At 39.4% G+C, this 24,547-nt stretch overlaps 1 protein-coding gene across 5 annotated transcripts in view; it reads left to right on the forward strand.

Annotated features, from left to right (window-relative positions):
* Positions 1-24,547, forward strand: part of EFCAB5 (EF-hand calcium binding domain 5) — a 107,253-nt gene that overhangs the window by 39,794 nt on the left and 42,912 nt on the right. For all 5 annotated transcript variants that reach the window (XM_059878303.1, XM_059878304.1, XM_059878301.1 and 2 more), the window contains exons 4-7: positions 939-1,515; positions 8,757-8,913; positions 11,707-11,755; positions 13,006-13,076. In XM_059878303.1, the coding sequence (XP_059734286.1) occupies positions 965-1,515; positions 8,757-8,913; positions 11,707-11,755; positions 13,006-13,076 (828 nt within the window). In that variant the 5' untranslated portion in view covers positions 939-964. The remainder of the gene's footprint in view (positions 1-938; positions 1,516-8,756; positions 8,914-11,706; positions 11,756-13,005; positions 13,077-24,547) is intronic.

A 24,547-nucleotide genomic window follows, 5' to 3' on the forward strand; every position in this document is an offset into this window, starting at 1 on the left:
ATCATTTCTAGAGATTTTGGTAGGAAGGGAATGTAGGTGCCTCTTCTTAGTGAACTATCTTGGTGTAAAATGTCCAACCTGAAAGAAGTTGTAAGCATGAGAGTGGGAAGAAATATATTTACATATACAAGTGTGGCAGACTCTCTTCATCACTTACTCAGCAGACATTTTCCCACCTTTCTGTCTGCCAACTGAACCTTAATTTTGTAGGAGATAGAAATCACTTGATATCAGAGAATTATATCTAAATCCTGAAACAAAGGAATAAATTACAGTTGATCAAAACTATTCCCAATTAAGCCCTTTTCCCTTTACCAGCTGTTGGCTTAGGGTGGGCATGTAACCTAATTAGGGCCAATGAAATGTAAAGAAAAGTCTTGGAGTGAAGAGTTTGGGATCTTCCCTTCTTGGGTAACAAAACAGAACGTCCAGAGGAGAAAGCCCCTTTGTTCTCAGTCCTTTTCTACTATAACAAAGTGATGCACTGGGGCCCTCCCTGGCGGTCCAGTGGTTAAGATTTTGCCTCCAAATCCAGGGAGTGCAGGCTCAATCTCTAGTCAGGGAGCTAAAATCCCACATGCCTTGTGGCCAAAAAGCCAAAACATGAAACAGAAGCAATATGTAACAAATTCAATAAAGAGAAAAAAGGAAGAGATGCCTGGAGCTGCAGTAGCTATCTTGTGATCTTGCGGTAGGAGGACAAAAAATAAAGAGCAATAGAAACAGGATAGGTACTTAATGAAAACACTGAGCTGTTGAATGACTGTTGATTAAGAAAACAATCAATGTCCTGATGGTTAAAGTCACTGCTGTCTGATTTTCTGTTACTGTTACTTGTGTTTGAATATGCCATGTAAATTTTTTCTAATAATATTCTAGAGTAATATAGATTAAAAATTACCTCTAATATTTCTTACATTTCACATTTGTTCCCTCAGATTTAAACCTGGAGAACCAGCCAAAAATGTCAACTTGTTCAATAAAGGAGTCTAAAACTAGAGGCTCAAAGAATATTGTCTTTAGAAAACCTGCAAAAGTGATTTTCAGTTTAGATCAAACTGCACAGGATTCAAACCGGGAACAACCATGGAAGAAAAATCTTTTAGAAAGGGTGCAGGCAAGAGCCCAGGTAATGCATCAGAAAATCATAGATAAGGAAAATCTGAAGAAGGAACTAGAAAAAAAGGAGGAAGAGAAACTCCCCAGGGATAATTTGGCCAAAGAGTGGTTTAATACTGAAAACATGACACTGAACACTCGTGCATATTTGCTCGACAAACTTCTACCCACCTTAGTTCCTGGAATGGAAAGAATGTTAATGCAAGTGGAAAAGAAGAAGCTTTTGGCAGATGTTGATATTCCTACCAAGTTTGATCCAATTAACCATTTGGGAGAATACTTAATGAGAAACAACCCTAATTATATCAAAGATTCAGGACTGTCTGGGTATCAGAGGGTGATGAGAGAGATCTCAGAAGACCTGAAGATATATGTTCCGAACACTACTTACAACAGGTACAGTTTGTTGGTGTTTTCAGTTGATGATCTAGCTCTCCTTATGTTAAAAAGTAAGTAGAAAAAAATATATAATAATACAAACAGGATTTTAAGTAATGTTATAGTTCTTCAGAAAGGACTTACGAGCTACTACTATGTGCTTCACTATTTATGAGACACAGTGAAGACTACTGAGGTTTGTTAAGCTCCATGTATTCATGAATTTAGTTATCTCACTAGGATCCCAAGTGTATATTTATCTGTTTTTTATCTGTCTCCTTGTACTGAAAAGTAAGCTATATGAGAGGAAGCACTTTCTGGAATTTAACTTTCCAGATAGGTAATACGTTTATCTGGTTCAAAAGCTGAAATATATAAAGTGGAAAATATTTTTAACTCATTCACATGCTTTGGATAAAAGGAAGGAAATTAAGAATGTATATTTGCATTCGCTTATGTGTTACACTAGGGCTTCCCAGATGGCGCAAGTGGTAAAGAACCTGCCTGCCAATGCAGAGACATGAGAGATGCGGGTTCAATCCCTGGGTTGGGAAGAGCCTCTGGAGGAGGAAATGGGAACCCACTCCAGTATTCTTGCCTGGAAAATCCCACGGACAGAGGAGCCTGGAGGGCTACAGTTCATGGGGTTCTAAAGAGTCAGACATGACTGAGCAACTGAGCGCACATAAAGTATTAAACACCAGAAACTTTCTTTCCCATTCTTTTTAAAAATTATTTATTTATTTGCTGTATTGGGTCTTGGTTGCATCATATGAGCTCTTTCATTGTGATGCATGGACTCTCTCTAGATGCCCACTGGCTCAGTAGCTCCCCAACATTTGGGATCTCAGTTTCCCAGACCAGGGATCAAACTCGCATCCCCTGCATTGGAAGGCAGATTCTTAACCACTGGACCACCGGGGAAGTCCCTCTCTCCCATTCTTATCCTCCATCCACCGAGTGCTCCCCCTCAGCTATAAATAACTATTGTTCTTAATTTTCAGTACATCCTTCCAAGTTTCTTAGTGTACTCATGCATGTGTGCTAAGTTGCTTCAGTGTTGAAGAAGACTCTTAGAGTCCCTTGGACTGCAAGGAGATCCAACCAGTCCATCCTAAAGGAAATCAGTCCTGAATGTTCATTGGAAGGACTGATGCTGAAGCTGAAACTCCGATACTTTGGCTACCCGATGCGAAGAACTGACTCATTGGAAAAGACCCTGATGCTGGGAAAGATTAAAGGCAGGAGGAGAAGGGGACAACAGAGGATGAGATGGTTGGATGGCATCACCAACTCAATGGACATGAGTTTGAGTAAGCTTTGGGAGTTGGTGATGGACAGGGAGGCATGGTGTGCTGCAGTCCATGCAAAGAGTCGGACACGACTGAGCGACTAAAGTGATTCAAGATGTCCAGAAATTCCTAGTACTTGCCAGATATTCTACTGATTCATTTTACACTACTCAGCAACTGATATCCTTAGGAGAACCTGTCATTGCACCTTGTGTCAGGAACCTCATTTCATAATAAGATATATTTTGAATAAACAGAAGAAAATAAGAATTAAGTATAATAATTAAGTAGATATATATGTATTTGTATAGGAATACTCATCACAGGAATAATATGAACATGCTTCAAGAAGTCCAGCTTAGCTTTGTGAAACTAAGACCATCAGAGCTTAAAAACAAGCAAACACAAACTGAGCTTATTAACTTGCCAGGCAAAGGAATCTATACCAGTGAAGAAATCACTCACTAGTTGCAGAGAGGGAAGATTCTAGAGTTTTAAGTGTTAGGAAGGGAGCTTTATAATGGTTATACTTGTAACAGTTAAAGACAATCACACTGTATATAGGATAGAATGAGTCCATAGGTTTGTACACGATTGATGAAAACAAGTACTATTGTTTAGCAGCTGAAAAAGAGGCTTCAGTTAGGTCTAGCAATGGTCTCATGTACTGGGGTCACTCAAAGTTCACGGTCTATTATCCACTTAAGCTGGCTAAAACCAGTTTTTATGAAATACAACATTCAGTTTTGATATAATCTAGGCAAATTCTCTAAGTGGAAGATTTTCCTAACACAGCTTGAATGGATGGATAAAATTTGGATTGTGACAATTAGGGCAAGAAAGCATTTTTACATCTATTCTTTAAGTAGTTAGATTTACATTGTACTCTTAAAAATCTCAAAACATTTAAGATGGGGAGACAGTTTTTTCAACTGTCTTGGTCTTTGTTGCAGTGTGCCAGAGCTTCTCTAGTTGTGGCATATGGGCCTCAATGCCCCATGGCATGCGGAATTTTAATTCCCTGACCAGGGATCAAACCCACGTCACCTGCATTGGAAAGCAGATTCTTAACCACTGGACCACCAGGGAAGTACTGTGGAGACTGTTTTATTAACTAGCTTTGGTTGTGAAACAAAATACCTCAAAACTGAGTGGCTTAAATAAACAATCATTTATTTGCTCATGATTTTATGGGTTGGTAACTTTGGACTGGGCTCATGGCTCATCTCTGCTCCACGTGGTATCACTCATACATTACAGTAAAATGGCAGTTGATAGTCATCTGGCTATTAGTTGTCTGACTGTTGGTAAAGCAGTGGGGCAGGTTGCTGCTGCTGCTGCTGCTAAGTCGCTGCAGTCGTGTCCGACTCTGTGCGACCCCGGAGACGGCAGCCCACCAGGCTCCCCCATCCCTGGGATTCTCCAGGCAAGAACACTGGAGTGGGTTGCCATTTCCTTCTCCAAGGCATGAAAGTGAAAAGTGAAAGTGAAGTCGCTCAGTTGTGTCCGACTCTTAGCGACCCCATGGACTGCAGCCTACCAGGCTCCTCCATCTATGGGATTTTCCAGGCAGGACTACTGGAGTGGGGTGCCATTGCCTTCTCCGGTGGGGCAGATTAGCCTAGGCTTATTCCAAGGTGGTGGTGCAAAGGCTGTTAAGTTTAATGAAACAGAGCAAACTCCAATGCTTAAGCACATTGATTCTTTTTTTCCACTGTTTTATTGTGATACAATTTTTGTTATAGAAGTTTTATTGTGATATAATTTATACCACTTTTCAGCTTTCTGCTTCCTGTGTTTGCTAATGGCCCATTGGCCCAAGGAAGTTACATGGCCACAGCCAGACACACGAGATGCAGAAATAGACTTTAATTCTTAATGGGAGGAGCTGCAAGACTACATTGCATACAAACAGACCTGCTTACAGGAATGGAAAGAATTTGTGACAATTTTCACATTTTACCACATTGTAGTTTTGTTTTTGTTTTTGTTTTTTTTTTCTTTTCCAATCTCCTTAAAAGTGGATTGTGAATTTGCACTTAGAATCTGCTTACAGGTTATGTCTACCCTACACTACAATACCCTAAGTTAAGAGTTTTGGAGGCTATGAAATTCTGTTGATTAGATATCCTCTTGAGATAATGCAGACCACAAAAGAGAAATTTTACTCAGTCCCTGAATGAGTTACATCATAAATTAAAAATCCATCTGGATTGTATTTAGAGCCTCCTGTGCAATGGCCCTGAAGCACAAAACCAGGTTCTGTTTCTAAATGTGGACATTTATAAGAGGGAGGAAATGATGTCTGAACTGAGACTTAAAGGATGTGGAGGATCTAGCCAAATGAAGAGAGGGAGGAAGGCTTTTCAGGCAGATGGAACTGTGACAGAAACCCAATTTTGTTCATCCATTTTGATTGATACACATGAGAATCTGGAGACACCCAATACTTATTACACAACATCACTTACTTTCTTGTTCTGCATTGGACCCTAAGCTTTACAATGGCAGAATCCATAGTAGGTGCTCAGTATATGTTTGTGTAATGAGTGAATTAAGAAACTCAGTGAGTGTGAATGAATGAATAATGAGAAAAAGCTCTAAGAAATACACAGAATAGAGAATCAGGAAGGAAAGACAGGAATTGAGGAGAGAGCTGTATAGAGGCTCCCCAGGTGGCACAGTGGTTAAAAATCCACCTGCCAATGCCAAATACTCAGGAGACCCTTGATTCAAACCGGAATCAAGACTGCTGGGAGAAATATCAACAACCTCAGATATGCAGATGACACCACCCTTATGGCAGAAAGTGAAGAGGAACTAAAAAGCCTCTTGATGAAAGTGAGGGTGAAAAAACTGTCTTAAAACTCAATATTCAAAAAACTAAGAACACGGCATCTGGTCCCATCACTTCCTGGCAAATAGATGGGGAAACAATGGAAACAGTGACAGACTTGATTTTCTTGGGCTCCAAAATCTCCGCAGATAGTGACTGCAGCCATGAAATAAAAAGACACTTGCTCCTTGGAAGAAAAGCTATGACAAACCTCGATGGCATATTAAAAAGCAGAGACATTACTTTGCCGACAAAGTTCCATACAGTCAAAGTTATGGTTTTTCCAGGAGTCATGTATGGATGTGAGGGCTGGACCATAAAGCAAGCTGAGCGTCAAAGAATTGATACTTTTGAACTGCGGTGTTAGAGAAGACTCTTGAGCGTCCCTTGGACTGCAAGGAGATCAAACCAGTCAATAATCTTAAAGGAAATCAATCCTGTATATTCACTGGAAGGACTGATGCTGAAGCTGAAGTTCCAGTACTTTGGCCACCTGATGAGAAGAGCCAACTCTGCAGAAGACCCTGATGCTGGGAAAGATTGAAGGCAGGAGGAGAAGGGGACGACAGAGGATGGGGTGGTTGGATGGCATCACTGACTTGATGATGAGTTTGAGCAAACTCCAGGCGATGGTGACGGACAGGGAATCCTGGCATGCTGCAGTCCGTGCGGCAGCAAGAGAGTCTGATACAGCTGAGCAACTGAACAACAATCCCAGGTTCAATCCTTGGGTTGGGAAGACACCCTGGAGCAGAAAATGGCAACCCACTACAGTATTCTTGCCTGGAAAATCCCATGGACAGAGGAGCCTGGCAGGCTCCACGGGGTCTCAAAGAGTCGGACTGCACTGAGCTACTGAACACACACGCATGCTGTATAAAGAGAGGGAGAGAGTGGGAAAGGGAGAGGTAGACAGATAAAGCAGCAGAGGGAGAAAGATAGCGGAAGGGAAGGAGAGCCAGCTGACAAGAGACGGAGGGTTCAGAGACAAGTGGAGAGGCTTGGCTGGTTAGTAGTCGTATCAGAGGAATTTAGCACTTCCTTTAAAATGCTAATTATCTTCCAGCAGTTCAGAAACCAGCCCTTCTACACTATTAAACAACTTGCCTGGGGGTATTCCCTGGCTATCCAGTTCTCTGGTTGCAGAGCTAAATAAAGTCCAAGATCCTGCATGCTAGAGGCCAAAAAACCAAAACAAAACAGAAGCAATATTGTAACAAATTCAATAGACTTAAAAAAAAACAAAACCCTGCCTGTTTTTATTTTCAAACTTAAAATTTTATTTTTGAAATCTTTTCTTACAGAAGTTTGAAGTCCTTATATGGGCATAAAGTAATGATTTAGATTTATATTGTTTCTCTTGGATTATTGTTTGTTGTTGTTTAGTCGCTAAATTGTGTCAAATTCTTGTGACCCCACAGACAGTAGCTCCATCACGCTCTTCTGTCCATTGAATTTCTCAGGCAAGAATACTGGAGTAGGTTGCCATTTCCTTCTCCAGGGGATCTCCCCAACACAAGGATTGAACCTGCATCTCCTGCATTGGCAGGCAGACTCTTTACCACTGAGCCACCTGGGAAGCCCCTCTTGGATTATTAGTAGTGTTGGTTGCTCAGTCATGTCTGACTCTTTGGGACCCCATGGACTGTAGCCTGCCAGGCCCCTCCGTCCATGGGATTCTCCAGGCAAGAATCCTCGAGTGGGTTGCCATTCCCTTCTCCAGATGATCTTCCCCATCAGGGATTGAACCTGGATCTCCTGAATTGCAGGCAGACTCTTTACCATCTGAGCTACAGCAAAGTCTCTGTATTAATCCCTCTTGGATTATTAGAGTTCTCCAATTTACCAGTTCCTACTGAGAAGTCTTTTGCATTTCAAAATCTGTTAGATTGCCTTAGTCTTTTCTTTGAAAAATGAAAGAAAGTGAAAGTTGTGTCTTACTCTTTGCAACCCCATGGACTGTACAGTCCTTGGAATTCTCCAGACCAGAATACTGAAGTGGATAGCCTTTCCCTTCTCCAGGGGATCTTCCCAACCCAGGGATCGAACTCAGGTCTCCCTCATTGCAGGCAGATTCTTTACCAGCTGAGCCATGAGAAGACCTGACTCAAACATTATTTGACAATTATGTTTGAAATCAGAAGCTACTTTTATTATTCTGAACCATTTTGGTGTTTCAGTCAAAACAGTGGTTTTGAAGTCCTAATATGGATGATAAATATAGGGATGACTAAAACCACAGTTCTTCCCCCATTTTCAACCTGAGTGATACAACTCTGTCTGAGTAGAACGTAACAATTCTGCTTAAGCGGAGAAGGCAATGGCACCCCACTCCAGTACTCCTGCCTGGAAAATCCCATGGACCGGGGAGCCTGGTGGGCTGCAGTCCATGGGGTCGCTAAGAGTCAGACACGACTGAGCGACTTCACTTTTCACTTTTCACTTTCATACATTGGAGAAGGAAATGGCAACCCACTCCAGTGTTCTTGCCTGAAGAATCCCAGGGACGGTGGAGCCTGGTGGGCTGCCGTCTCTGGGGTCGCACAGAGTCGGACACGACTGAAGCGACTTAGCAGCAGCAGCAGCATTCTGCTTAAGGGCTGTCAAAAGTATTTGACTCTGGCCAGATAAAAGAAATTGGCGATAAATATTCCTGGACAGAAATCAAAAGTTGGATCCAAGGAATCAGAACTACCTGAGATGCTTGTTATAAATGCAGTTTCCAGTCTCCCTACCTAGACTTGGAATCAAGGTCTTTCCAAGATGATTTCTATGTCCAGGGAAAAAAGAGGCCCACCCCCCTAAGGCCTTAATGTATTCAATCTTGCTTTTATACATGGCAGCTTCTAGAGCTATTCTTAGTACTTCTTAAGTATAGTATTTCATTGAGTAAAATAAGGCCGACCTCTATAAAAAGTCAAGGAATAGTAGCAGGCAGCTTATGAGAAATGCCAAATTGAATATGTGCTAAGGGAAGGAGGGAATCACTACAGGCTTAAATGAAGATCTCATGGAAAAAGAGAGGTAGAAAATTTAAATGAGGCTCTGAACTCTCAATTCTGCCATTTGAACAATCTTAATTAAATCCAATAATCTTAACACAACATGTCTTCTATTTCTACATCCTTCAGAGTATCCAAGATAAAGGAGAATATTAAACAGAAACGAGAACAAAAAGAATACATAAACGACATCAAAGCCAAGGTGGCCAACGCACGGAAACAGGCTCTGCAGGAGCAGTTCAATGAGTGGATCCTAGACCCCAAAGGAATGATTCCGATGGTAGTGGTAAGGAGGAGGGTACCTGTGAAGTGTAAGGTGGAATGGGTGGTAAGGGTGATTGCTAGATACTGAGCGATCTAGAGTGTTTCTAGAGTGCTAGAAGCTTCCCGGTAAATTTTCGGTCTTGCCGAGGTAAATCTAGCCCACGAAAGTAAATTTCTTCAATTTTCTCTTGAACATTAAAAAGAAAATTCTAGGTAGATTTCCAAAATATTAACTCTGGCTGAATTTCACAAACTCTTCATTATAGACAGACACAGCTTCTGTTTGTTTTTTGTATGTGTGTGACTAATTACTTCTGTGGACTAAACGACCATGTGGTGTGGAGTCGGGGTATGGGCAGCACCATGCAGCTTGTGGGATTTTAATTCCCTGATGAGGGATTGAACCTGGGCCCTCAGCAGTGAAAGTGCGGAGTCCTAACTGCTGGACCACCAGGGACTTCCCTAAAAGACCATGTCATTAGCTCCAGGAAATAACTGTGCTCTAAGAGATAAATATGTTCTCTTAGGTATATGTAGGTGCTTCCCAGGTAGCACCAGTGGTAAAGAATCTGCCTGCCAATGCAGGAGACGTAGGAGACTTGGATGTGATCCTTGGGTCGGGAAGATCCCCTGGAGGATGGCTACCCACTCCAGTATTCTGCCTGGGAAATTCTATGGACAGAGGAGCCTGGTGGCTACAGTCCATGGGTTCACAGAGTCGGACATGACTGAGCACACATATACACACAAGTATATGTAGATGTGAGAATAATTGTTGGTGTTATATAATACCCACCCCACTTCAGTACTCTTGCCTGAAAAATCCCATGGATGGAGGAGCCTGGTAGGCTGCAGTCCATGGGGTCGTGAAGAGTCGGACACAACTGAGTGACTTCACTTTCACTTCTCACTTTCATGCATTGGAGAAGGAAATGGCAACCCACTCCAGTGTTCTTGCCTGGAGAGTCCCAGGGACGGGGGAGCCTGGTAGGCTGCCGTCTATGGGGTCGCACAGAGTCTGACACGACTGAAGCAATTTAGCAGCAGCAGCAGCAGCATATACAATACCAAGTATATTTCCAGTTCAAAGTGAATTGCTGAAAATACACCAAGGAGGATAAGCCTCAGACTGGAAGAAAATATTTACAAAAGACATGGCTGATAAAGGACAATTATCCAAAATATACAAAGAGCTCTTGAAACAATGAGAAAACAAATAACAGATTTTAAAAGGGGGAAAAAGACCTGAACAGACACTTCACCAAAGATATACGGATGGCAAAAAAGCATATGAAAAGATGTTCCACACATGTCATTGAGGAAATGCAATTGAAAACAGCCATGAGATACCGATACACACCTATCAGAATCCAGAACAATGACAACACCAAATGCTGGCAAAGATGTGCAGCAACAGAAACTCTCATTCGTTACTGGCAGAAATACAAAATGGTTATGGCCACTTCGGAACAAAGCTTGGCATCTCTTATGAAACTAAACATACTCTTACCATATGATTGAGCCCTGGTAGAGGATCCTTTGTATTTACCCAAAGGAGTTGGAAATTCATGTCTACACAACAGCTGACACGTGGATGTTTACTGCATAATTAACAATTAGCAAAACTTGGAAGCAACCAAGATGTCCTTCAGTGTGTAAGTCGCTTCAGTCGTGTACAACTCTTTCTGAGCCCATGGACTGTAGCCAGCCAGACTCCTCTGTCCATGGAATTCTCCAGGCAAGGATACTGGAGCAAGTTGCCATGCCCTCCTCCAGGGGATCTTCCTGACCCAGGGATTGAATCTGCATCTCTTACGTTTCCTGCATTGCAGGTGGATTCCTTACCACTAACGCCACCTGGGAAGCCATCCCTCAGTGGGTGAATAATAAATAAATGTGGTACATCCAGATAGTGGAAAATTATTCTGTGCTAAAAAGAAATGAGCTATCAAGCCATGAAAAGATGTGGGAGAACCTTATATGCATATTACTAAGTGAAAGAAACCAATCTGAAAAGGCTATATACCGTATGAGTCTAATTCTATAACATTCCAGAAAAAGTAAAATTATGAAGACAGGAATGGTGGGGTGTGGACAGAGATGAATAGACAGAGCATAGAAGAGTTTTAAGGTGGTGAAACAATTCTGTATTACATAATGATGGATACATGTCATCATATAATTTTCAAAACTCATAGTTATACATAAACTATGGACTTCGGGTTTTGAGGTTCCAGTGTAGGTTCATTGGTTGTAACAAATGTACCGTTGTGATGGGGGATGTTGATAGTGGAGTTAAGCCATGTATGTGGTGGGCTGGGGGCAGGGAGTATATGGAAACTCTGTATCTTCTGGTTAATTTTACTGTGAACCTAAAACTGATCTGAACAATAGTATTATTTTAAAATAAAATAGATCAAGAGGAGCTCTGAAATGTTATTTTGTCATTGACAAGTGAGGAATTACAGAGAATTCTTTGGATTGCCAAGCTTGTTGCCAAAGGTGCCTTAGCTTCATCCAAGCTTCATCATCTAACATCCAAGGATTGTTAGAAATTTGCTTGGAGCTGGCAAATGGAATCCTATCAGCATCCTAGTTCTCACACAAAAGGGTTGAAAATCACTGAGGAAATGCATTCAAAAGTATTTTATATACTTTGAAATATGCTATAAACTAAATATTAACTCTTACTATTTCTGTACCTGGGTCAGAAGAATTACTCAGGACTTAAACTGAAAGACTACAGATGGCTTTTATTCTGAAATACTAAATATATGGTAATTGAAAAGTAATATAAGGTCTCTTTGATTTGCAGATTCAGAACGTTCTTTATGAATTTTTTCAAAATCCAGATTTGCAGCTTGGTAAGCCTGCCTCTTACTACAGCGTTTATATTTCTCTCTCTCTCTCTCTTTTTGGAGGGGGAGAATGCTGCATTAAGATGAAGAGCCAGTATTGAGGTAGACGTTATCAAAGCTCTTACAGATGTTCTCAAGCTCCTTTGCTCTTCTCAGATGGAGAATGTAGAACAGCAGAGATGCAGTCCGTGAATTTTAATTCTTTTAGTCGAGCGGCCCATTTTATTAAAATTATTTTGTAATAACCCTTACTATCGAGGGGCTTCCCTGGTGGCTTAGACGGTAAAGTGTTTATCTGCAATGCTGGAGACCGGGGTTCGATCCCTGGGTCAGGAAGATCCCCTGGAGAAGGAAATGGCAACCCACTCCTGTATTCTTGCCTGGAAAATCCCATGGACAGAGGAGCCTGGTAGGCTACAGTCCATGGGGTCGCAAAGAGTCAGACATGACTGAGCGACTTTACTTACTTACTGTTGAGAGAGTCAGTTCCTAGGCAGGTTGATGAAAAGTCCAGGGTCCCTGAGGAGGTGAAAGGGGTCTGGAATTCTCAAGGAGAAGGAAAGGACAAACATCTTTTTTTTCCTCTCTACATTCCTTAGTCTTAGTCACATAAAACTTTTTTTTTTTTCCTTTAAACCAGGAACTGATGATTATACAACAAACTCAGTTTAAACTCTGTACTAGGGATTATATAACAACAATGTATCCTGCTTGAGGACATTTTCTCGTTCCTGAAAACCTTCTGACTAATCCTGATATCTTAGGATGTATATTATGGGAGTGGGTTTGGTAGGATCTTTCTATTGTTAAATTCTAATCCTGTTATCCTAAAATGTATTATTTGAATCTCTTACCAAAAGAACATATTCATATATTATTTATTTATTTAAAAAAACATTAAAGACAAAATAAAGTCTTTAAAAAACATTTATGTTTTAGGACCTTCTAGCATAAACCAACACAGATATTTTTGTAGTCTTTTTTGATATGCCTGTTTATTTCTGCTTTATCTTGACACAATCATTAAAAATGTAGGCATGCTCTTAAATGTTTGAGTTCCTTGGCTAAATAGAAGCCAGGAAAAATTATAATCTTGTAGTAATTGGAATGTCACCCAACTATATATCATTTATTCTATTATAAATATTGATTGGCATTAAGAATTTTATGTTCTTTTGGAGTACTATAATATGAATATAAAATGTGAATGTGTTACAACAAAACTAACTCACAAATAACTTTTGTTCAATAATTAGAAACATGCTGTCTACCAGTAGATATTGCTGACTCAATGAAACCAAGATTGAACAAAACAGAATTTATACAAGTAAGAAGTTACATTATTCATTATTTGAATCAAATTATTTTGCAGGTCTCAATCGTCTTTTGGTGGATGTCACACATACAGTAACTTAGAATTAAATAAATGAAAGCGTAATAGCTAATTTTGGGCTTCCCAGGTGGTACTAGTAGTAAAGAACCACCTGCCAATGCAGGAGATGTAGGAGATGCGGGTTCAATCCCTGGGTCAGGAAGGTCCCCTGGAGGAGAGCATGGCAAACCACTCCAGTATTCTTGTCTGGAGAGTCCCATGGAGAGAGGAGCCTGGCAGGCTGCAGTCCATAGAGTCGGACACAACTGAAGCAACTTCGCAGGCAGGCAAGCAATAGCTTATTTTATCAATTCTCAGATGTACACTTTAAAATATTTCACTTCAGTTCAGTTGCTCAGTCATGTCCGACTCTTTGTAACCCCATGGACTGCAGCCCGCCAGGCTTCTTTGTCCATCACCAACTCCCAGAACTTGCTTAAACTTATGTTCATCAAGTTGGTGATGCCATCCAACCACCTCATCCTCTGTTGTCCCCTTCTCCTCCTGCCCTCAATCTTTCCCAGCATCAGTGTCTTTTCCAATGAGTCAGTTCTTTGCATCAGGTGGCCAAAATATTGGAGTTTCAGCTTCAGCATCAGTCCTTCCAATGAATATTCAGGGCTGATTTCCTTTTGGATTCAGTGGTTTGATCTCCCTGCAGTCCAAAGGACTCTCATGAGTCTTCTCCAACACCACAGTTCAAACGTATCAATTCTTTGGCCCTCAGCTTTCTTTATGGTCCAACTCTCACATCCATACATGACTACTAGAAAAACCATAGCTTTGACTAGACAGACCTTTGTTGGCAAAGTAATGTGTCTGCTTTTTAGGTTGCTGTCTAGGTTTATCATAGCTTTCCCTCCAAGGAGCAAGTGTCTTTTAATTTCATGGCTGCAGTCACCATCTGCAGAGATTTTGGAGCCCAAGAGAATAAAAGTCTGTCACTGTTTCCATTGTTTCCCCATCTATTTGCCATTAAATGATTAAATTAAATTAAATCAGGAACTCCCAGAAACTTCAGCAATTCTTATTCCTACTTTTATAGATAAAGATACTGAGGTTCAGAAAGGTTAAGAAACTTGTACAAGGTCTCACAGTAAGTGGAGCTGGAGAAATTAGTATTCAGGTTGTTTGCTTCAAAGTCAACACAAAATTACACTTGATAAATTATGATTTTATTGTAATGGAATAAGCAAAAGAAGTGGTTTAACAGTACCAGGGTCCTATTTCTTCAGCCTGCATTTATATTTTTTCATGACTTCCCTCTAATTCCCCCTTTTTTTTTGAGTACCAGAGTCAAGGTAACTTTCTCCTCCACTCCTTCACCCTTGCTTCATGGAGAGTGATGACTGTGGACTAAATACGATTTCAAGATTCTGTATGAAGGATTTCTGGAAACCTTGAAATGATTATCATGTAGATAAGAACTTGGCAATCCTGTCTCTATTATGTTCTGATTTTAGATTCTGTATTTGAGTATTTGGTGTCCATTAGTCACAGGGCCAAACTAATGGCCAAAATTGTTTATATAGTCTCTGTGATCCAAAGCGCATACTCCAAACCACCTACTTGTTTAAACCTCACTCACCAGACCAGTATTTCCCCTGCCTCAAATCAACCCAGGACCAGATGCCAGATAACTGGGGACAGGTCCTGTGCCCCAAAGTCTACTGGGATTATTCAAATTGCCAGTCCCAAACTGTTAACCCTGCCGTGCCTTATCTTTCCTGAGCAAACGCCAATAAAGACTCTGTTCTGGACCAAGGGGGATGGTGGAATTAATAGGTTGGGATTGACATATATACACTATTGGTATTATGTATAAATAGATAACTAATGAGAATCTATGGACTTCTCTGGTGGCTCAGGGGTAAAAAAATCTGCCTGCCTATGCAGGAGACGTGGATTCGATCCCTAGGTTGGGAAAATCCCCTGGAGAGGGAAATGGCAAACCAATGCAGTCTTCTTGCCTGGGAAATCCCACAGACAGAGGAGCCTGGTGGACTACAATCCACAGAGTCACAAAAGAGTTGGACATGACTTAGCGACTAAAAACAAAACAAAATATTCCTTCTTATGGACATAGCGCACTTTATCCATTCATCAGTTGGGCTGTTTTCACTTTTTTATTATTGTAGATAATGCTGCTATAAATATTTGTGAATATGTTTTCCTGTGAGTGCACGTCTCAGTTCCCTTAGGTATACACCTAGGAGCGGAATTGCTGATTGATATACCAACTCTATGTTTAACCTTTTAAGGAACTGCCAGACTGCTTTCCACGGTGGCTGCCTGCCCTGTTTTACATTCCCGTAGTGAATGAGCGTTGTAGCCACTCCACATCCTTGGCAACACTTGTTATTCTCTGTTTTGTTTGTTTGTTTGCTTTGTTTCATCATTTTGTTTTTTAACTATAGCTACCCTGTGGGTGTAAAGTGGTAGCTCACGGTGCTTTTGAAACGCTAAATGGCTCTGATGGCTAAAATGACACTGAGCATCTTTTCAGGTATTGGCGACTTGCATATCTTCTTTGAAGAAATGTCTACTTAGATCCTTTGTCCATTTTTAAATTGGGTTATTTGTCTTTATTATCGGGTTATTAAAACTTTAATATTGTCTGTATATTTTATATAATCCAGATATATTTTATAATCCCTTGTCAAATATATATTAGAAATATTTTCTCCTATTCTGCCGGTTATCTTTTCATTTTCTTTTCTTTTTTAAAAAGTTAGTTTCCTGTCCTCACTGTTGCATGTAGGAATTTAGTTCCCAGACCAGGGATCAAACCCACGCCCCCTGCAGTAGAAGCGCAGAGAGTTCTAACCTCTGGCTTGCCAGGGAAGTCCCTCCTTTCATTTCCTTGATGATGTCCTTCAAAACACGAAAATTTTAGTTTTGATGAAGTCCAATTTGTCTATTTTTTTCTTTTGTTGCTTTTGCTCTTGATGTTATATCCAAGAAACTATTGCCTAATTAAAGATCATAAAGATATGCTCATATATTTTAGAGTTTTAATTAATATATACATCTATTTAAATATCTGATCCTTTGAGTTCATTTTTGTGTATGGTGTGAAATAACAAAACTTTTTAAGTATTTGATAACTTAAAAAGGCAAAAAATAAATAAGGATATGAAGAAGCTGTTCTATATATGACATTATTTAATATAATGTCTGTTATGTAATAAGACATTTTACAAGCATATACAGAACTTCAGTCCCTACAGTTACCCTGATCTAGTTTTCAAAAATATTGATCAGACTTTATCATAAATAGGCCCCCAAGAAAACTTTGTAAGTTTCAAAAACTAGAAATCTGATGTTATATTTTCTTGAAAGTGAAAGTCTTTCAGTCACGTCCGATTCTTTGGGACCCCATGGACTGTACAGTCCATGGAATTCTCCAGGGCAGAACACTGGAGTGGGTAGCCATTCCCTTCTCCAGGGGATCTTCCCAACTGAGGGGTCTAACCCAGGTCTCCCACATTGCAGGCAGATTCTTTACCAGCCGAGCCACCAGGGAAGACCAAGAATACTGGAGTGGGTAGCCTATCCCTTCTCCAGCAGATCTTCCTGACCCAGGAATCAACCTGGGGTCTTTTGCAGTGCAGGCAGATTCTTTACCAGCTGAGCTACCAGGGAAGCCCATTTGTTATATAATAAAACTGGAAAATAAACAATTTTAAAATTATGTAAACCCAACCATTTTGAAATTTAAAAATACTTTATTTAGTAATTATTGGGTCAAGATCTTACATCTAATTGTATGGAATGCCACTAAATATTTACTCAGTTGAGAAATTATAGTCTTAAAACTTTTTAAAAATATAGTAGGGTGAAGAATTTTAATAGCACAGATAAATATAAAAATAGAATAACAATGTATATATTCCCATAACCTATTAATAGGGTTAATTCTTAATAACATCATGGAATATTTTTGTAAGGAAAAATTACTTCATTTTGTAAAAATTATCATGACTAAACAAAAAGTATTCAAACAACTTGTAAAACTGCAAAGATGAGGATTTAAAATTTTTCATAAATTTCTTTTTTAAAGTATTTATTTATTTATTTGGCTGCACTGGGTCTTGATTGCAGCATGTGAACTCTTAGTTGTAGCATGCAGGATCTAGTTCCTCAACCAGGGATCAAACCTGGGCCCCCTGCATTGGGAACACAAAGTCTTAGCCACTGGACCACCAGGGAAGTCCCTATAATTAATTTCTTACCCAGAAATAACCATTGTTAGTCTTAGATGAACATCATTTAAAACAGCTTTATATTTTTTGTCTCAGTAAGTAGAGGTGTATATAATGTCTCAGTAAATAGAGGGATATATAATGTGGATGTCATAAATTTTGTTATAAAATTTTAATTACTTTAAATAAAAAGTATTTAATTGTACTTGATTCCAACAGAGGAAAGAGAAACTAAAGTATAAATAAGGGAATTATTGAAATTGGACATACCTTCACAAAAATTATTCTAAAATCATTCTAAGAAAAGGCAATATGATGAAGATCAGAAAAGGTTACAGTCATTTTTTAAATCACATATTTCAATTACATAAAATAACAGTTGACACACTACTATAAAAGGTGAAGGGTTTACTATTTCCTCATGTCTTCCTATCTTTTTTTCTTTTTATGTTCCCCAAGTTTAGATTAGTTTTTTCTCTTGGCTGTGCCCCTCAGCTCATGGAATCTTAGTTCCCCGATCTGGTGTTGAACCCAGGCCCCAGCAGTGAAAGCACCAAGTCCTAGCTGCTGGACTCTCAGGGAATTCCCCCAAGTTATTTTATCCAGATTTACATTATTTACTTTTTTTCCTGTAATTACAATTCCTATAGTTGATTAATCTTAGTCTAATATTTAAATGGATTTGAGGTTCACCTCCTGTCTTTTTACAATGGTTTTTCTATTCCTGAGTTATTTATTTTTATTCTTCTCTTAATTAGCTAAATTTCTTGTAAAGTTTTTTCAGGAAGGTCACAAGGGTGCTATATTTTCTGACTTCTTTTATGTTGAAAATACCTGCATATTGCCTCTGAAACTGTATTTTGAATGAATGTACTGTATTTGGATCACCTTTTCTTTCCACCTCAAAACAATATAGACATTGCTTAATTATTTTCTGGTATTGGATGTTGTGAAGTCTGATGTCAGTTTTAATTTTATTTCCTCCTTTCATTCATTTAAATTAATTCAACAATATGTACATATACACATACATACATATCATATAAGAATACATATATGTATATAACCATATATGATATTTGTCTGTTTGTGTGTATATGTATATACGTATGTAAGTCCACACAATTAAAGGAGAAAATCGGTAAGGGTGAGATATATATATATGTGCTGTGCTTAGTCGCTCAGTCGTGTCCGACTCTGCAATCCCATGGATTGTAGCCCACCAGGCTCCTCTGTCCATAGGGATTCTCCAGTCAAGAATACTGGAGTGGGTTGCTATGCCGTTCTCCAAGGGATCTTCCCAACCAGGGATTGAACCCAGGTCTCCTGCATTGCAGGAGGATTCTTTACCCTCTGAGCCACCAGGGAAGTCATATATATATATATATGTATATATACGCACACACTTAATAGGAACTTTTAGCATTCTATGTAATACCTTTGTAGATGTATATATCTATATATATGTGTGTGCATACGTATATGTGTATTTATATAAATAAAAATTTTTTAAAGAGTGGTTTGGGCTAATAATAATAGTTTTTCTGATATTTTCCACCTTCTCCTAAAATGCAAATAGCACATCTTAAGGTACTTTATTTAGAGTGAAGAGCTATTACATCAACAGAAACCAAGGAAGTATTTCTTATATAAAATATTATTGGATATATTTAATCATCTGATCAATAAATCACCAAGACATGACATCAGACAAAGAAGTAGTGTTTAGAACACCTAAATTTTAAAAATCTAAATTTAAAAAATTTTAAATTTATCTAAATTTAGATAAATTTTTAAAATTTATTTTTTAGTGAGGTAACTAGTTTATAAGGTTCATGTATAACATGGATGGAATATTTGCTTTTAAAGAGGTGTGTTTTAAAGTTATTCTGCCAGCACTCAATGAAACTGAAAAAAAATGAAATTATACATGTCGGCTATTACACACAGGCGCCACCTAGTGGTGATACTATGCCATGCAATTGCCCCTCTAATTGTTTTAATGAGCAGTGTAATTAGCCTTCAGGTTGGAGCATGTTTGGAAAAAATGAGTCACTGAGTAATAATTACTGATAATATATAGAAAAAGAAAAATGGAGAGAACGAATGGTCACATATACTTCCATATTCACATCATTTTTCTAGCATTTCTGTTTTCTGGTGGGTAAATGAACAGATGAGAATCTTTTTGTTGACCGTAACCTCTCTTTTCATCTGTTTCATTTTATTCATCATTTCATCATTTTCATTTTATTTCAGTAAGTGAAGACCAAAAATAGCTATTTTAGGATATTTACTTCTAGTTTCTTACTTCTTAAGTATATACTATTTACTTTCTGTGCTAGAACAGAGCTCAAAGTTCGAGTTGTATTTCTTACACTTAAGGATCAAATAATGCATTGTTGTATGGGAGTGTGCCTGTGGGTATAGGCAGGCATTTATGTCCATGTGTGTATGTGTGTGCACATGTGCATACATACACTGGATGAAGCCAGAGAAGGGTACAGGGAATGAAAGAATCAAAGTATAAGCAAATTAAGGATGTGCATGCGTGCTCAGTCGTGTCTGACTCTGAGACCCATGGACTGTAGCCCACCAGGCTCCTCTGTCCATGGCATTTCCCAGACAGGAATGGGTGGCCATTTCCTCCTCCACAGGATCTTTCTGACCCAGGGATCGAACCTGAGTCTCCTGTATTGCGGGGTGGATTCTTTACCTGCTGAGCCCTTGGGGAAGTCCCCAAGTTAAGAACACATGTCACAAAAAGACAATTACAAAGCAATGAACAGGTGCAAAACATAATGAATTATACTATTATGTTTTTATTATGGTGCTGAGGGATGCACAGTAGAATAAAAATGAGACCTCAGTGGACCAGGGTTAACGTAGGAAAGTTTTCTAGTGTTCATGAGTTTTAAAATTCCTCTACTTACGTGTCTCCACCTTGTAGCTCCTTACTTTAGAAAGAACACTAAGAACAATGCTTTAAACATTTATTTATTGACAAGAATGATTTCTTTTAAATTTTTATATTCTATTGGAGTATAGTTGATTAACAAGGCTGTGTTAGTTTCAGGTGTGCAGCAAAGTGATTTGGTTATACATATACGTGTGTCTATTCTTTTTCAAGTTCTTTACCCATTTACGTTGCTACATAATATTGAACAGAGTTCCTGTGGCATACAGTAGGTCCTTGTTGGGTTACCCATTTTAAATATAACAGTGTGTACATTGACAGGAACAATTTTAAATGTAAAATGTGCTAGTTTATTTGAGATTGTTTTGATTATAAATAGAATATTTAGACTCATAAGAAATATATTTCGGGAGAGTGTCAAGTTCATTTTAAATTCTCAGAGCACTCTGGCTCCCGTGAGACAACTCTTTCTAGGAGGCAAAACTTAACATTTGCATCATTTTTACGGTGAGTTGTTCAAGTAGATATTGTGTTCCCTATACAAATTTTAAAAGGAACAGTCGTCTTTTTTTTTTTTTAATTTATTGGAGTATAAAGTTATTTCACAGCGCTGTGCTAGTTTCTGCCATATAGCAAAGTGAACCAGCCATATATATACACATGTCCCCTCCCTTCTGGATGTCCCTCTCATCTAGGTCACCAGAGAGCATCAAATAGAGCTGCCCGTGCTATACAGCAGGCTCTCACTAGTTATTTATTGCATTCATAGCAGTGTATACATGTCAATCCCAGTCTCCCCATTCATCCCACCCTCCTCCCCCGCTTGGTATCCCTACACTTGTTCTCTGTGTCTGAGTCTCTATTTCTGCTATGCAAATAGGTTCATCGGTACCATTTTTCTAGATTCCACATGCTGTATGAACACACCACTTCTTCAGTGATAGACAGCATATATTCTGTGTATTTCAATATTCTCTAGTTCTTGTTTGCAGACATTTCTGAAATGTTATTTACTGCCAAAGCTTACAAATACAGTTCAGAAGTTAATACCTAACATAGTTTCCAAACACAGTTTCTTACTGTTGCTCTCAGGTCACCCACTTCATGAACTCCCCTGTATGTCTATAAGTAAATGTGTGAATCCCAAGGCTGTAGAATGTAATGATAACTGCTGCTGCTGCTGCTGCTGCTAAGTCGCTTCAGTCGTGTCTGACTCTGTGCGACCCCAGAGACAGCAGCCCACCAGGCTCCCCCGTCCCTGGGATTCTCCAGGCAAGAACACTGGAGTGGGTTGCCATTTCCTTCTCCAAGGCGTGAAAGTGAAAAGTGAAAGTGAATTCGCTCAGTTGTGTCTGACTCTTGGCGACTCCATGGACCACAGCCTACCAGGCTCCTCCTAAACGTGACATTTACCTCATCCTCAACGTTGTGATTTTCCTGTCAGAAATGAAAAGCCTAGAATTCATTACGTTGGGATCCAGTACATACAGATAACGTGACTGAGCACAGTTCAAATGTTTGACAGCTCACAAAGTGATTAAACAGAAGGATATTAGTAGTTAATCATATTCTTAAATTCATCTAAGCAATTATGTCAGGATTTATGGATAGTAATTGATTCGTTCCTTGGGAGGATGTGAAAACACAAAGGCTATGATATGTTTTACTTTTTTGTTTTTACAAGAGACCCTGGCAGACTGCTGTAGTTGTTCTATTTGGAATTTGATATGTAGTTCAGTTGGCATCTGGTAGTCTTTCATGTCATATAGCCCAGGCTTACAGAACATGCTCATTCAGAAAATCCATAGACTATAAATCTAGAATGTTCAAATGTGTCTTGGCCAAACAGTTAAACTAATTCTTGACTTGATAGCATTCCCACAGCCAGAAAACTCATATGGCTTTGAGGTCAGTTCCCAAAAGCTTAATCCAAAACAAGATGAATCTTTTTTTTTTCTCCCTCTCTATTTTTGGCCATGCATAGTATGATGGATCTTAGTCCCTGACCAGGGATCGAACCTGTATCCCCCCATGGACCACCAGTGAAGTCCCAACAAGAGGAATCTTTTAATGAATAAGTAATTTTTATTTCAGCTTTAGAAGACAGAGCCACAATATTGCCAGAAAATATCAATTATTCAGTAATTCTACCTTACCAGTAATTTAGAAAAGTATCTACTATTCAAGAAAAATTGACTGAGGACTGAACAATAGGATCTTAGAATACTGGTATAATTAGGACCAGTTTCCCCAGACCATCTAGTTCAAACTTCAGTGAGTTTGAGCGAAAGAATCACTCAGAAAACTTCTAAAAACATAGATTCTAGGTCTCACCCCAGAGTTTCTGATTCAGTAGGTTTGGAGTAGGGCCCCCAAATTTTCAATTCTAATAAGTTCTCAAGGGACCACACTTTGAGAACCACTGATCTCGTTGGATTTTTCCTTTTAAAATGTGAATGTCAGCTGAGACGACTTTTATTTTATAAAGAAAACCTTCTCCATCAATTTCTTTACCTAGTTCAAAAGGAAACGAGACTTCACAGAACTTAATGCATGAAATACCTATGCTCCATTTATATAAAGGAGCCTCTCCATGACCCAGTGAAATAGCTACTCTGGCAGCTATTAAGGAACAGATTAAGGAACTGTAAAGTCCAGTGACTCATTCAAGGTGATGGTTGCGTTTAGTCGCTAAGTCGTGTCAGACTCTTTTGCGACCCCATGGACTGTAGCCCACCAGTCTCCTCTGTCCATGGGATTTTCCAGGCAAGAATGCTAGAATGGGTTGCCATTTTCTTCTCTGGGGTATCTTCCCTCATCCTAGGTTACTCAGCCAGTAAACATAGGAACTGAGGTTTGAACCCGGACAAAATGTGAGGTCTTAACCTATACACTACTCTGCTTCCCAAGGCAACAAATGAGAACTTAATTGTGCTCATCAACCCATCAAGAAGCTGTTAAGGAAATGAAATATTTAGAAAAGCTCCTTTGCTCTGCTTTAAGTTTCCCTCTTTTGATCTCTAAGCCAGTTGAAGGATGATTTATGGTTCACTAATATAGATTCAAGTCATATTTACATAATACATCCTAAATTTCCCTAGATGATATTAAAGAGGAAGTGAAATATGGAAATCTAGCTATGGAAGCAGGGTCATTCTGTACAAATTTGGCTACCTCTTTGCTTGGGGCAGAGCAAGAAGTGGGTTAACACTTTAAAAAGATCCCACTGAGAAACTCACTGAGATACTTATAGTCAAGGATAGAACAAGATTGTAATGTTCCTGATCTATCAAATTAGCAGAAATCTGGAAAGTAATACACATTGATGTTGAGGCTGAGGAGAAACAACCACTCATAAATTAGTTGTGGGAGTGCAAAAGGTAAGAGTGAAAAAGGGTATACAAGCCTGATGTCAAAACCCACCAAAAAATACAGAAGCTTTTACCTTCTTTTTATTAATAAATATTTATTTGTTTAGCTGCGCTGGGTCTTGGTTGTAGCACACAGCATCTTTAGTTGCAGCATGTGAGCTCTTATTTGCTGCCTGTGGGATCTCTTTCCTTGATCAGGGACTGAACCCAAGCTCCCTGCATTGGGAACTTGGAGTCTTAGCCACTGGACCACCAGGGAAGACCCCAGATGCATTTACCTTCTAAGCGAACAAGCTCTCATCTGGGATTCTATTCACCAGGCCTCAAGAGGTATAACCTAAGAGCATAGATATTCTCAGATTCTACACTTTCAAAAGAAAAAGCAAATCATAGACAGAGGATTTGTTGTCATCATTTAGTCTCTAAGTTGTGCTTGATTCCTTGCGACCCCATGGACTGTACCCCACCAGTCCTGTGCCCATGAGATTTTCCAGGCAAGAATACCAGAGTGGGTTGCCATGCCCTCCTCCGGGGGATCTTCCCAACCCAGGGACTGAACCCATGTCTCCTTCATCTTCTGCATTGGCAGGTGGATTCTTTACCTCCGAGCCACCTGGGAAGCCGTCCCCGTCCCTTACACGCCAGTAATTAAATACAGCCAGTCTTGGAAAATGAAAACACATGCTCTTATATCCCCCACATCAAAAGAAAAACTGCATTCCATTTGAAGAACTATTCATTTACTGGCCACATTTTATGACTGCTGCTGTTTCATTCCGTGAGGTTAACAACTGCTCCCATATAAGACTGATGTGACCTAGAGAGAAATTATTCCAACAGTGTGTACTGGTCTATGGTGTATGTAACTGGTCTATGGTGTTGGGGACTGTATTGATCCCCTCTCTCTGCAGCATAGCCATAGAGCAGCATTCA

The sequence above is a fragment of the Bos taurus genome, chromosome 19 (assembly GCF_002263795.3).
Source record: "Bos taurus isolate L1 Dominette 01449 registration number 42190680 breed Hereford chromosome 19, ARS-UCD2.0, whole genome shotgun sequence".
NCBI lineage: Eukaryota > Metazoa > Chordata > Mammalia > Artiodactyla > Bovidae > Bos > Bos taurus.